Below are 15,403 nucleotides of genomic sequence, written 5' to 3' on the forward strand. Positions count from 1 at the left end.
GAGGGGTGTGGGAGGAAGGGGTGCGGGAGGGCAGGTGGGGAGGGAGGGAGAAGGGGATTGAGGGGTATTATGTTTAGTACACATGGTGTGGGGGATCACGGGGAGAACAGTGTAGCACAGAGAAGGGACATAGTGGATCTGTGGCATCTTGCTGCACTGATGGACAGTGACTGCATTGGGGTATGGGTGGGGACTTGATAATATGGGTAAATGTAGTAACCACATTGTTTCTTCATGTGAAACCTTCATAAGAGTGTATATCAATCATACCTTAATAAAAATATAATAATAAAAAAAAAAGAAAACTACACTGCTTTGGACCTAACAGTCACAAAAGTAGACCAGAACCTATATATATTAAATCTAAATATGGTGACAGCCTGCCCAAGTAGATTTAGACAGGATCAAGAGTCTCTTGACATAATAACCAAAATATCCAGGGTACAATAAGCAGGAAAGATGATCAATAAACTCCAATATCCAGGATACAATAAGAAGTTACCAAGAATCGAGAAAGATAATCAGCAAACACCAACATAGAGATGAATCAGTTGCTGGAAATATCTGAAAGGATTTTAGAAAAGGTGTCATAAAAATGCTTCAGCAGTGATTTACAAGTTCACTTGAAGCAAATGAAAACAATGAAAAATTTTAGAAAAATGGAAGTTATTAAAGCAAACCAAATGGGAACTGTTGAACTAAAAAGTCCAATAACCAAAATGTTGAGCAGGCTCAGTAATGGAATGGAGATGACAAAGGACAGACTCATTCAACTTGAAGACAGATCAATGAAATATATTCAAATTGAACCACAAAGAAATAATAGATTTAAACAAAAACTGAACAAAGCCTCCCAACCACTTTATTGTACTACCTCTATGGATATGGACCAGTGGATCTCCAAAGTTTTGGTCTTAAAACCACTTTACACTCTAAATTATTGAGGACACCAAAGAGTTTGTGTTTCTGTAATATTTTCCATATGAAAATTGAGAAATTTTTTTAATGTTAAATTGTTTTTAAATAGAGGTAATAAGTTCATGGCATGTCAACATAAATAACACATTTTAGAGAAATGATTATATTTGCCAAAAAACAGTAAGAAGAGCAGGACTATTTTATACTTTTGCAGATCTCTCTAATATCTGGCTTAGAAAGATCTGGATCCTCGTCCACTTCTGCATTCAAGTTGTTGCTGTATGTTGCTGTGGATGAAGTATAAGAAAAAAATCTGGCCATATGCACATCTATATTTTAATATTTTAATTGCCTTTTCAGATAATCATGGATAATCTTTTCTTATAAGACTACATGAAAACTTAACAAGTGGTAGGTAGGTTCATAAAGATTGGTTGTAATACAGAATCTGAAACCACATCAATTAACCCTTCATATCTGTTACATTAAAATCCATTTGTCTATCTCACACTTTCAAAGGATATTTTAACCACGTGTGATTTATGACATCGTATACCAGACATCTGACAATATTAGTTCACTGAGTTACGTACATCTTCTAAATGTTGGCATATCTCATCAAGCAATGCCCCCCCACAAAATCACAATTGTCAATAGCACTTCCCATACCTATCAGCAGAAAACTCTTTTGGTGAGCTATTGTGTTCATTGTAGCTTGGTACAAGTTTCCTCAAATTCTACTTTTTTCTTGAAAGTTCAAATTTCATCACTGGCAAGAAACACTGACAGTTTTGCTTGAAAATTTTCTGCTTTGTTCAGTTTCAAGAAAACATCCTGCCAAATGTCCAAGTCTAAAAACCATGTTTATTTTTCAGTTAGTCTTGCAAAAAAAAACGGTGTTCCATGAAAAATATGGCTGGTTCATCTCTCAACTCAAACAACTGCACGTGTGTTTCCCTCAAGACAATGCTCACACATCACTGCAGCAGCTTAAGTACTTCTTTTTCCTCAGCAAGAATACACGTACTCCTTTGTCAGTACTTACCTAATGAATAAGTTCGTGATGCTTCATCACGGACTTCTCAAGGGAAACGGAAACTGAGGGGATTTTTCCTATCGCAAGTGTGTGTTTCTAAGGAATACAATGAACACTATTGGAGTTGGTGTCACTACTTTAATTTGTAGTAAGATGCCAGCAGTTTCAACGCCTACTGCGTTTGCACCGTTAGTGCCAATGTCAATACCCAGGGAGAAAAGCAAATGATATCTTATGGTCATTATGAAAAGAGACTTGACCTTGAGGACCCCCAAACCCAGAGGTCCCTTGACAATTGAAGGATTACTGTATAGGCTATAATTTAATTTTAGAACAGAAAAATCATTCTAAATTTTTTTTATGACACAAAAAAACTCAAAACACCACAACACAGCAGGCAAGCAAGTCAGATTCTAACCGTAACTGTAAGAGGCTATTGGGCACAGTTGTGTTTTGTTTTCTTCCCTAAGAAGTAATTCTTTCATATCAAAGACTTGAAACCAAACTCTGGTTTAAGAAGCAAATTCACAAAGAATAAAGAAAGGCTCATGGAGAGCTGACCATGTCAAATATGGTTGTACTTTCCATAGAATGAAAAAAGGTTTCTTGTGCCACATCAAACTTCTCAGCAAAACATGGATATTATAACACTGTTAAAGTTATTTTATTGAAGTATAGCTGACATACAATATTATACTAGTTTCAGGTATACAATATAGTGTTTGACAATTATGTAAATTATGAAATGCTCACCATGATAACCATAGTTACCATCTGTCACCATACAAAGTTATGATAACATGATGACCATATTCCCTCTGCGATCCTTTTCATGCCCGTGATTTATACATTTTATAAAAACTATCGATATGATAAGCATCCCAGAAAGGAATTAGGGGGACTTAGAAAGATAAATAGAATGCAGAAGGTAAGATTGGAAGTAGGTAAGACATGCATATATTGACAAGGAAAGATGAAATTAAAGAAAAGATCACATTTATAATTGCATTGAATACCTAAATATAAAATTAACAAGGAATGTGTAATACCTAGCTGCAATATTAGATATAAAAGAAAATCATTATAAATGGAAAGACACATTACTAGATGAGAAAACTCAATATTGTGAAAATGTCAAGTAACTTGTGGAGTTAAGGTGATTATGATGATTTTATTTCTTAGAATTTGAAAACTTACCAAATATTATAACAAACTATAAAACAATAAAGTGTGGTTCTGATACAAAATTAGATCAATATTATAGAATCACCTATATTTGGGAATTTAAAATTAAGTGAAGGTAACATTTCAAATTAATGGGGAAAGTTTGGATGATTCAATAAATAATGATGTATGAATCAGTTAGATTTTGGAAAAGTTAATAAAATTGGATTTATACCACACAATGTACTATATATATATATATATATATATAGAGAGAGAGAGAGAGAGAGAGAGAGAGGCTGATCAGAGATTTTAGTATTAAAATAAAATATAAAATGGTCTAAATAACAGAACATATTTCTATCTTAATGTCTGTAATTTGCTTTTTAAGCTTGATGTGAAACTCAACTGCTAAAAAAGAATTGACTGACTGATTTGTCTAAAATAAATTTTAAGCTTCTATGCAGTAAAAGATACCACAATATTAGAGACAAATGATAAATAGCCAAAAAAGTTCAACTATAAATACAAAGCTTAAAGAACTTAATAAAAGAACTCTAAAAATGATTTTAAAAAAGAAAATGTACAAAAGGCATGAAGGGTCAGTTTGCAAACAAAGAAATTCAGTGACCACTAAACAGACCAGGAGAGAATGTTCCTAACTTCATGTATAAGAAACACAAAACAACAGACAGAATTTTTACCCACCATATTAACAAAGATTTCAAACACTGAAAATATTCAATATTAGTAAGGTTAAGGAAACCTTACTAACTGTGCAAGTTAATGGGCTTCTTTCAAGGGACATCACACCTTCAGTGGGCTGAGGGTGATATTAGTTAACCTTTAATGTATTTTTCAAAAACTGGCTATAAACAAATATTTCTTTTATAATTTAAAAAGTCAGAGAAAAAATAACATGAAAAAAGTAGGGGAAAGATAGGGGTCAACATTAGTAGAATATAAACTCTTGAAGATCTGATCCCCATAAGATTACCTGAAAACTCAAGTAAGGCATAGCACTTTGACCTGTACAAAGTGCTTGTCAATCATAAACCCATTCATTTACTCAACAACTATGTGAGTGTCTATGAACCAGGCTCTATTCTAGGTGCTAAAGATACCACATTAAACAAAACAGACAAAGTCCCTGCCCTTGTGAAGCTTTTATTCTAGTGGGGAGACTAAGCAAGGTAAAAAAGTGAAATTATGAAGACTCATGCCAGAAGATGATCATCAAAAAACCCCAACAAAGATCCACGCACTGCTACAGCTGTAGATGCACTCATCCCACCAGTTCCTGGACTTGCCATGGGAATGAGGAAGGAGATATCTAAGCTGGCCTGTGCATACAGTAAAACAACAAATTTGACTGGATCTATACTGTTGGAACTCAACCAAGAATTTGGAGAAGTGCAAATTGTAGCGCTCCAAACTCTTACAACTACAGACTATTTACTGTTAAAAGAACATAAGGGATGTGAACATTCCCCAGGAATGGGTTGTTTTAATTTGTCTGATTTCTCTCAGACTGTTCAAGTTCAGTTGGACAATATCCACCATATCATAGATAAGTTTTCACAAATGCCTAAGGTGCCTAACTGGTTTTCTTGGTTTCACTGCAGATGGCTGGTAATTACAGATATGCTTTGGTTATGTAACTATACTCCTATTATGTTAATGTGTGTGCGCAATTTAAGTAGTAGCTTAAAACCTATATATGCTGAAGTTACTCTACAAGAAGATTTGTCAAAGAAATAATCAATCTTCCCATGTTTTCTTCCGCCTGCTACTTCTATAGCTTTTCTTCTTCCTTCCTAATTACAACCCTTAAATAGAATTCGTGCCTCATATCAAATTTACCGAGTATCATAATTCTTCCAAGTGGTAAAGATACCTCAAGACAAATGCTGGGCATAGAAGCCACAGGGCATAAATATGCAAAGTAAAAAGCTAACTTTTTCAAACAATAAGGCTTCTCTCTCACTTACCAACTTCACATTTCCCTGTATGGCCCCAGAAGATGACTGGTTAGCCAGAGACGGGTAAGATTCCTCAAGGGAGGAACAACCTAAGACAGGCACAGTCGCAGGGGGGCCATCAGGTGAGAAATTGGGGATCAACAGAGGTGAGGCTTAGAACCTCACCCCCCCGTTCTGAGAGAAATCTTCTGCATACGTGGATGTTTTATTGCCCTGGTCTAGCTTGGATTAACACATAGTCTACAGGCACACACCTGATCATCTACATGTGCTCTCTTACAACACTAAACTATGTTTTCTACCTTTATCTTGTATCTACCTACCACTTCAGCATTTTATTAAAAATAATAATAATAAAGAGAGAAATGTGGTATTCACATATAAATCAAGTATAAAAACCAAATGAGTATTCATATTTGAACTGTTTATAGTTCATAATGCATGAGCAAAACCGAAAGTTTCTGTGATGACTGCCCTTGTACTGTTCACTATGTAACTTATTCATTATGTAAGAATTTGTTCTACATGTAAAAACTTGTTTGTTATGCCTCAGAAGATTGGAGACTGACAAACATTAGGCTTGGGGTGGAATAATGATTGTGCATTGTGCATTGACTCCCCTATACAGAATTTTATTGTCGTTAACAACCATTTGATCAATAAATATGAGAGATGCCCTCACAAAAAAAAAAAAAAAAAAAAAAAAAAGAAGGACAGACTTCCAATGGTAAAATAAATTAGTAACCGGGATGTAATGTATAGCATAAGGAATATAGTCAAGATATTGTAACAGCCTGGTAGGGTGATAGCTGGAACCTAGAATTATGTATATAAATGTTCTACCACTGTGTTGTACACTTGAAACTCATGTAATGTAATACTGTGTGTCAACTACCCTTCAATAAAAAATAATTATTTAAAAAAAAAAAAAAAAGTGAAATTATGATCTGTTGAATTGACATGGTTCTAAGAAAAGACAAAGCCAGGAAGGGGACTGTGAAATATCTTAAGACGTTGGAAATTCTAGAAATTCTAGAATGGAAAGTTTCACTTTAATCACTTCACTTACTTTTGAGGAAAGAGCTAAAGAATGTGAGAGCATCAGCTAGGCAGACGCACAGGAGAAGATATTCTAGGCAAAAAGAACTGCAGAGACTGAGCTGGGGCCCAGCACATTCAGGGAACATCAAGGAGAGTGGTGTTGCTAGAGGGGAAAGCAGGGTGAACTCAGAGGCAAAAGGGGGTGGAGGTCCTGTGGGGCCTGAGGGATCATGGCCCTTCTACGTGAAGTGAACTAAAAAGCCACTGGAGAGCTGGAGCAGAAAAGTAATAAGATCAGACTTATATTTTAACAGAGTCACCCCGCTGCTGTGTTGGAAATAGACTGAGGTGGGGCACGGTGGAAGCACTAGCAATAAAGACACAAGGAGCCATCATCGTGGGGAGATGTTGCTGGATTTCACATATATCTGGAAGGTGAGCTGGCAGGTTTGTTACTGGACCACATGTGGAGTGTGCAAGAGAGGAGAAGAGGATGAGCGAATGTGCAAGAGTGTACAGGAGAGGAGAAAAGGGTGAGTGCAAGGTTCTGACACAAGCAAATGGAGGAATGGAGCTGCCTCTGACCAAGATAAGGGAGGCCACAGAGGCCCTGTGTGAGGCCCAACGCACATCTGAAGGAAGGACCAGGCTGGCAGTTCAGTACTCGGGGCTACTCAGCATGGTTCTAAGCCTTGAGAATAGATGAAATGGCCCAACAAATGCATATAGATAGAGAAGACCAAGGACGGAGCTCTGGGACACTCCAACATGAAGATAAAGAAGCAGAGAAGCAAACAAGGAGGAGGGACAATGGGGCAGGAGTAAAAACAGGGTGTTGGTTGGAGGCCAGAGGAGGACGGAATAACCATTTGGGCCAAATGCTGTTGTCACGTCAAGAAAGGCAAGGACTAGGACTTGGTCAGTGGCTTTAGCAATGTTGAATGACGGGGGATCCTGAAAAAGGCAGTTCCAGTGGAGAAGTGGGGGGTGAAAACACAATAGGAGTGAGTTCAAGACTGAAGGAGAAGAAAAATTGGGACAACATTCCCCCAAGGAGGTGTACTCTGCAGGGAACGAGGTTAGTGAGAAGTAGCCAGGAGGGGTCATAGCCCCATGGGTGCTGCTGTCACCCTCTGACTGACAGCTTGGCAGATCAGAACAAATGGCCCAAGTTTCAAAATTTTTCTTTGGTGAGATTATTTATGATGATCCCAGAGTTCATGGTTTTCATCTACACTCCACGGGGAAGGATGAAAGCAAGACATCCGTGTATCACTCTATTCCTGGGCACCAGTGCCAGCCCACATGCAGGCACAGCCAAGGGAAGTTGTGGACAACTTAAAGAGAACAAGCTATTCATGTTAACTCACGATGACCTCTCGTATCTAGAGCGTTTCCGTGTTTCATGTCGTTTGTGTACAGCTTGATGAATTTTGACATGGGCATACATTCAGGCAACCATCACCCAGATCAAGATATCAAACCTCACGAATTTTTTTCCCCTCTCACCTATTTCACTCTATGTTATTTTAACTGGAGTTTTAAGAGGGAGAAAATGAGTATCTTTACTACAAATGTCAACTTCCCATGGGGGAAAGTTGCTGTCCAGGCCCAGTGTTGCCAGGAGGCCCACATTTTTCAGTGGGCTAGTATATTTGGTCATCTACTGCTTTGTGACAAGTTTTGTAGACTCTAATTTTATATTCTTCTTGTTTTTAAAGTGAGTTCTTAATTAGAATCCAAGTGTTCTGCTCCTATTTCTGTCCCGTACAAGCTGGGTGGCATGTGGACATCACTTCCTCGCTAAAGGCGACTGTGTCCTCACCTTTGAAACAAGGGAGCCAGGCAAGTTTATCCTACTTTAAAACTACGGCCTTCTGTGGACTTGTTTCATAATTCTGTAACTCCCTGGAATGAAGGACTGTGCCCTTCTTTAAAGCCCAGTGGCCTGGGGCACAGAGCGCCTGCGCATAAGCCCTGAAAAGGGCGTGGATCAAGTGATATGTCTGGAATATAGTCACTAATATAATAGGCTTTGTTGAGTATGCATTTTTCTTTGCATATTCAACACACCTTGACTTGATCACTCTGCTAAATTTAAAATAAAAAGGAATGTGGTTGGTCCTTGTGTCTGCCTTTCCAGAAACCAATATCCCAAGACAGCACCAATCGCCACCCCTCCCTCCCCGTGCGTCCCATTCTTAACTAACCGGAAAGCATTCTAACTCCGCAGTTTAAAAGTTTAGAGACTTTATGGAGGAGCCTCTTAAAAGTCTCGCGGAACAGGGGCCAGCATCTGAAGGACCGAAGGGCCGTACTGGGAAGCGCCCCGGGGACCCCACCGCCCCCAACCCCGCCCCCGCCCCTCCCAGGGCCTGAGCCCCGGGCCCCAGGGGAGGGCGAGCGGCCCGGCCGGTACCTGGCGGGTAATACCGGAGCAGCAGGCTCTTGAGCTTCATGTTCTCGCTCCGGGAACCCCCAGCCCACGGGCTTCGTCGCCATGGAGACGGCCAAACAGCAGCGGGACTCCGGCGCGCGTGCGCAGCCGCCTCCGCGGCCCTGCCCGCCGGCCCTCGGCCACCCGCTGGGTGGCGCGCACGTTAGCCCATTGGGTTTCCAATAAGGAGGGATGGAAGAGAAATCCCGCCCGGCGTGACCATTCACGGGCCCTTTTCATGCCCTACTCCTGTACCCACAGAAGAAAAATGGCCTCAGTGTAAGCCTGCCTTTGCTAATGTCCTGCCGCACACTGCCAGAAGCGGTTTAGAGTTCAACAAAGGTATGAGTTATGCACCGTTTATCACCACCCTCATCTCAGGGATGCGACCCCTAAAAATGGGAACTACAAGGTGGCAGTCCAGTGAGTGTGGAGGTGGGGTGGGTAGGCAGGGGTGTCGGAAGCCTATCCACCTGGCACCTGTGTTTAAGGCTTTCCAGGCCCTTTGGTCTGTTGGATTTCTTGCCAGCACTGGTTCTTCGCCAGTTTGAATGTATATTTGACTTTTTTTAGAACTCAAGATGAAGTCACACTTGTCAGACAAGCAAAATGGATTCAAGGGACATTGCTGAGACAGGGCCAAACACGTCCTCACTCCAGTGCAAACTTGAACTTTAAAATGCTAAATCACAACATCTCAAGGACAAAATGGACTGCATTCTGCTGACTGCAACCTTGGAATTTTTCCAAATACCAGCTGCAGTCCCCACCTAATAAGCACCTTTACCTCAGGGCAAGCGCCAATCATAATTTTTGATGAACAATTGATGTGATTCTCCTTAACCTGTGGTTTTTACCTTTATAAGCCTCCTCCATTTTGTCATTTAATGGAACACAATTCAAGTGCATCCTAAATCTGTATCTCCCAAGCTGCACTCCTGACAAACCCTGAATAAAACTTTGTTTAACCTGCCCAGTATCTTTGATTCATTTATTGGGCAACATTTCTCAGCATACTTAGCAGGATCCAGAGCAAGTACCCTGGACCCTGGCACCACAAGGACAGATGCAAGGTATGCCCAAGAAAGCAGGGCCCTCGGATGTCTCCACCTGTGGGCTCCAGAGCTCAGGCAGTAGGTCCTCCTGGGTCTGAACCTCCCTGACTTCGGTTGAGGTTCAGACCAAACCAAGTCATTTATTTAGGGTTTCTGGGTATAGTCATCTCCATCCTCTTCCATTTTGGAAGGATTCTGCCTCTACCCACAGATAGGAGGTACAAGTTGAAGGTTTTTCTATATCTGTCATTTAAAAAGAGGTTTAAGTTTAAAGACAGACAACGGGCTCATCTTGTTCTGAGAAAAATAATGGAGATATACCTCCATCAAGGACCCCAGCTGGTATTATGTTTCATACCTACGGACCATCCCTCTGTAAATGTTTTAACAATGAATCCGTGTCATCCGGGATGATATAAGACTACATTAGCCAAAACGAGGAATATTTGAGATCTCCAAATTGGTTTATTTGCATGCACAATCAGAAAGAGGATTTGAGACCAAACAAAATGAAAGGCAAGCTTATTTTAACTGGTACCTAGAGGCCTCTGAATGCAATGCTGACAAAATTGCTTCCCTCCAGGCTGTTTAATCAGAAACTTCCTGAGACTAGCTTTGAAAAACTCACTGAGCCTTCTGAACTCACTATGGCAGATTTGGTTTTCCCCTTCCCTCTCCTGCACACCACCTCTAAATCCTTATTTTTGTCTCTTAAAACTACAAAACCAGAAATATGGCTATTTTTATCAATGTCCAAACCGTCCCTATTCTTCTCAAAATGCTTATAGATATTATAAAAGATCAGGATATTGAAATGGAATTGTGCTATACTTAAGGAAGAAAATTTTAAACAGCGATTACTACAAAACTCTTAAAAAAACAAAATAAAACGTCTTATTTCTCTTGAAGCTATAAGTCTTATCATGTCTTTGAAATATAAATATAGCCCACCGTGGCCAGAAATTTGGGGGGTAGTGTGGGGGAAGGAAAAGGCTTTTTTGAAAACACAAACTCCTGAGAGGGCTCTTATGTCCAGACTCTAATACCTCTGATAATAGATAAATATGCCCCCAAACTCCTCCTTGCTGAAAAATTGGGTACATTCTTTTCAGCTTCATTATATAAATATTCTACCCTCATTTTCTCTATGACTTGAGCCATTCTTTAAAATGCAAACTTTAGGGAAAAGTTTCTCATCAAAAGGAAACAAAAAGGGAAGAGAGAAAGAGAAAGAATATTTGAAAATTAGGCCTATAATGTCCTTTCCACAAATATTAATAAAAACATAAGCTGAAAAAAAAAAGCTATAAAGTCTATGTGTTTGTATGTGTCCATGTTATAAGTGTGAGATATTTTTCTATCTCTGGATAATATTACTAAAATTAATTTGTAAGAGAGCTCTATTTAATTGGCTTAAAGAAAATTTAGTGCTTATTTAAATTTAGTATTCATGAAAATTCTAAAAAATAAAATGAAAACAATCCAAATAAACTTCAGGTTCACATGATCTGGGAAAATATTAAGTATTAAAGCTAATTTAAAGTTGTTTAAAGTTGTTGATTTAATTAAAATAGACATATCTCGAACATTATCAGCATTAAAATTAAAACTTTTATTCTCCTTGAGTTTATTTAAAGTCAAATGGGTTGAAGTTATTTCTGTTATAAAATATTTTCCAAAGATAAAAAAAATAACTTGGAAAAATGACTGATGTCTCTCGAGGTTTCTATGGGTAATCTAAAAATAATTATATGAACAAGTAATTCAAATAAATAGAAGTAAGATAAAAAGGTTTATGGTAAAGTTTTGACATAGTTTCCCCAAATCTTTTTGATAACCCCAAACTTTAAAGTTTTGCTAAATTAGGTTAAATGATAAGTTAAATTCATCAAATACCTAAGCCATTGCCAAATAAGATAACATAATGAAACATTAAGTATTGAACATAAGGTCACCTACTTTGGGAGTTTTAATTTTCACAGAGAGACAAGGGATATTTGGGTCTGTTAATAAACATGTTCATGCCACATTAAGAAATATCCATTATGAGGAAAATCCACTTCTAAAAATTTTTTGAAATGTGTTTATTAGTTTGCTAATCTCCTACAGGATGCTAATACATGATAAGCAGTTCACAATTGCCTGCTTCCTAGCTTTGGCTGAAAAGCAAAATTATAAATAGTTAGAAAATTGGAAGATGAACTGAGATGAGAAGGACATGTCCACTCATCTGCTAGCTTTGGGGCTGGCAGACCCCGGGGGAACAGCATAATAAGGTGGAGGCCCTAATGTGTCATTTTGCACTTGCAGCAAAGCCTGATTAGGATGCCAAGAGAAAGAACAAAGAATAGAGGATGTTACGGTGATTGATGAGAAAAACAAATTAAGGTTTTTAAGGGTAAAAGAAAGTAGAATGTGTGTTGTTAAAAAAAGGAGGTATGAAAAATGGAGGTACATTTTTGTTGAAGGAGAAAAAAAGGAATTTTGTCCTAAAATAAAATGATTGTTCCAGAATAAGCCTCCTCCATTTTATAATCTGGTGGAACATGATTCAAGTGCACCTTGCATCTGTATTCCCAGGGCTGCGCTCCTAACAAACCCTGAATAAAACCAACTCGTTTAACCTGACATCTTTGCTTCATTACTTGCTCACACTTGCCAAGGTGAATTTCCATTAGGAAGACCATCAACAGGAAGAGACAGCTAGCCAGACTGTCAATTCCCTGGAAGAAATTTGGCCTAAGTCCGTAAATCGGACTTTCTCAAACCTCAGCAATTCCCATGTTATCCTCGCAACTGAGGGCCACATCTCTTGATCACTTCCATGCCTCCATACCTAAGAGTTTTCTTCAAGTTCTCATAATTTCTCTAAATTGACTCATTTGTTTTGTCATGTTTTAAAATGTAATCTAAAGGAATATTTTTATTAACACTGTAAGTTAAATTTTCCTATCATTTTCAACAGAGAGCAGCAAGTATCTATAAAAATAAATGAGATTTTTTAAAAATACTATTGGATCACTCAATGCCACTGCCTGCCAAAGGCTGCAAAACAAGGATCTTCCCTTTCATTAAAAAAAATAAACCAGCCACCATTAGAAATTTTCAAGAAAGGCTAGCCCCCAACTGAACCTTTTTACTTCATGTACTCAGAAGATTGGAGGTGTCATTGGAATGGAAAAGCCTTTTTTCCTAAGTGATACAAGTGAACCTACTAATGGGCAGCCTATAAAAATCATTGCATCCTCCAGCAGTAAGCATCCCACACTTGGAAAAGTGGAAACCAGATGAAACCTAAGATCTCTTCCAGCTCAAACTTTCCCCTGATCTGGAAAGGGTCTAAGTAAGGAGGGGCAAAGGGTGTATCTGCAGAAACAAGGCAGTCTTTAGTAGATTTTGTTCACCTGTATTATTGCATATGCTCATGCCATTTAAACTGGGGCCTTTGGAAAAATAACTTTACAGTGAAGAAATATGGTAGATACCACTTAACCATGTGATCAAAGTTAACATCACCGATACTGGGGCAGAACGACATCGTACCCCCTGTTACAATGCACTGGAAAGGACTCGGTGATTCTCTGGAATTCCGGCGCATGAGGCATTCATTACCTGTCTCTAGTCATAAGGAAACATTAGGTCAACCCAAATTGAAGAAATTGTACAAGATAACTGTCAAGGTCAAGAAAGAAAAAGACAGACTTGAAAAACTACTGCAGATTAAAGGACACTAAAGAGAACAACCAAATGTGCCGAGTGATCTCGGATCCTGGCCCAGAAAAGGAAGTAGCTATAAAGGACATAATTGGGACAACTGGTTAAAATTGGAATAGGGATTGTGATTTAGATGATCTTATATTAATTTATGTCCTATGAAGTTGTCTGATTTGGGTCATTACACTGTGGTTGTGTAACAGAACACCCCCATCCTTGGGAAACACACTGATTTATTTAGGGGTAAAGGGTATCATACCTGCAATCAACTCTCAAATGGTTTTGAAAACAATTTTAGGTTAAGTATAGATCTGTGCATTTGGATAGGTAAGTGGTAAGAAATTATAGAGTCAGTGAGCAAAATGTTGAATCTAGCAAAGGGTTCTTTTTGAAGAGTTCCTAATATTACTGCAACTTCTCCATACATATGAAATGATTACAAAATAAAAAGTGGCCTTCATTTCCCACAGTGAAAGCCAGGCTTCAGAATATTCCAGGAAATAATGACAATCACAGAACTATCTGACTCCACTTTTGTTAAGTGAGCTCCAAGTTCAAGATCACTTCCTGTATCACCCCCAATTCTACCTACATCTTCCTCTAGTTATGGGACTGAGAGCCTACAGCATCATTACCTACCCTTCACCACTCCCTCCATTTCCAGCAGCTCCTGGCCCTGCTAAGTGGCCCTTTTATTCCTGTTTCAGGTGGAAGATTTTATCTATTTCCTTGAACCAAACTTTTATGGGTTGTTCTTTTGCTTCTTAAAAAAAGCAGCTCTGCAGTTTTTGACATCTGACCCTGGGCTCAAGAAGCTTAAGCCAAGTTCTCCCACATATCCAGAACTTTCTAACCACCTCCCCATCATATCCAGAGCCCCCATTGTCAATTCTGGGACACAGGCCCTTGGTGCTGAGGTCCAGTCTTCTCACGGCCCACTCCTACCAGTGGTCAGCGGCCCTCACCTCCATCTTTGCTTGAGAGTCATTTATCTGGATCTCCAAACACCCTGACTGCCTATTCAGTTTCCAAAGTTCTTCTGCCTAAGCCCTCTCTGCCAGTAGGACTCCTAATGTTCTGACCTGACAGCCCAGAATCCTTGTTATAAGTACCCAATATAACTCCCCTTGACCCCTTTCTAGGAAGGTATAGGATTGTATGCAAATGAAACAGATTTCTCTTTTGGCCTTGACTTAGGTTGGGGTGAAAGCCTGGCTTAATTGACTCTGCATCTACTCATTCCCAGCAAATGACTGTTGCATTCTAAGTCACCCCAGTCCAGAGCCTTCAATTAGGAATGATGTACAGACATCTGCAAAAACAAAGCTCCCACGTTGCTCAGGCGATGGGTGCTCATCCCACTGTGAGGCTGACGGGGTATGACTTCCTCACGGGGCCACTGCAGAGTCCATCCCTAAAAGCTGTAATACTTTTAATCTATTCACAGTATTCTGTGTTGACCTGTCCACTGATTCATGAGGTCAATCGTTGTCATTCACTATGAATCTACACATATAAATGTAATATTTGACTCTGGGTATATTTCCCACTGAGACCTGCCTTAAACAACCAGAAACTAAAAAATTAGCAGCATTAATTTTATTCCCACAAACCTACCCTGTCTGTGGCATTGAAGCCACTGTGCTCTGTTCTCACAGTGCATCCCTGGGCCAGTAGCATCAGTACCAACTGGAAACTTGTTAGAAGTGCAAATTGTTGCCTCTCTGCATCCCTATGGAATAGAAATCCTGGTGATGAGGCCCCAAAATCTGTGTTTGAACAAGCTTTCCTGGTGAATCTAATGAATGATGAACTCTGAGAACCGCTGCCCTGGTGAAACACGTTACATTGTCTTGGCCAGGCCCAGTGAAGCTGGGTGAACTCGTCCTACAATCAGCCTTTGTGGTTATTCTGAAGAGCCCTTCCTGATCACCAGGGACAATCAGCTGGTTGCTCAGCCACAGCTAAGGATGTGACTAAGACGCGGAAACCATGTGGGAAGGAACTGGAATGCTGTACCTGATTGGGCTTCCGATGCTCCCGTGCACGAGGAGAG

The 15,403-nt window shown here is 39.4% G+C and overlaps 1 protein-coding gene across 1 annotated transcript in view; it reads right to left on the reverse strand.

The window, feature by feature from the left end:
* The window catches only part of DAW1 (dynein assembly factor with WD repeats 1), a 42,949-nt gene extending 34,266 nt beyond the window's left edge, over positions 1-8,683 (reverse strand). Inside the window, exon 1 of the mRNA XM_036913106.2 lies at positions 8,561-8,683. Coding sequence (XP_036769001.2) covers positions 8,561-8,600 — 40 coding nt within the window. The 5' untranslated portion in view covers positions 8,601-8,683. The remainder of the gene's footprint in view (positions 1-8,560) is intronic.
* Between the last annotated feature and the right edge of the window lie 6,720 nt (positions 8,684-15,403).

The sequence above is a fragment of the Manis pentadactyla genome, chromosome 6, assembly GCF_030020395.1.
Source record: "Manis pentadactyla isolate mManPen7 chromosome 6, mManPen7.hap1, whole genome shotgun sequence".
Taxonomy (NCBI): Eukaryota; Metazoa; Chordata; class Mammalia; order Pholidota; family Manidae; genus Manis; species Manis pentadactyla.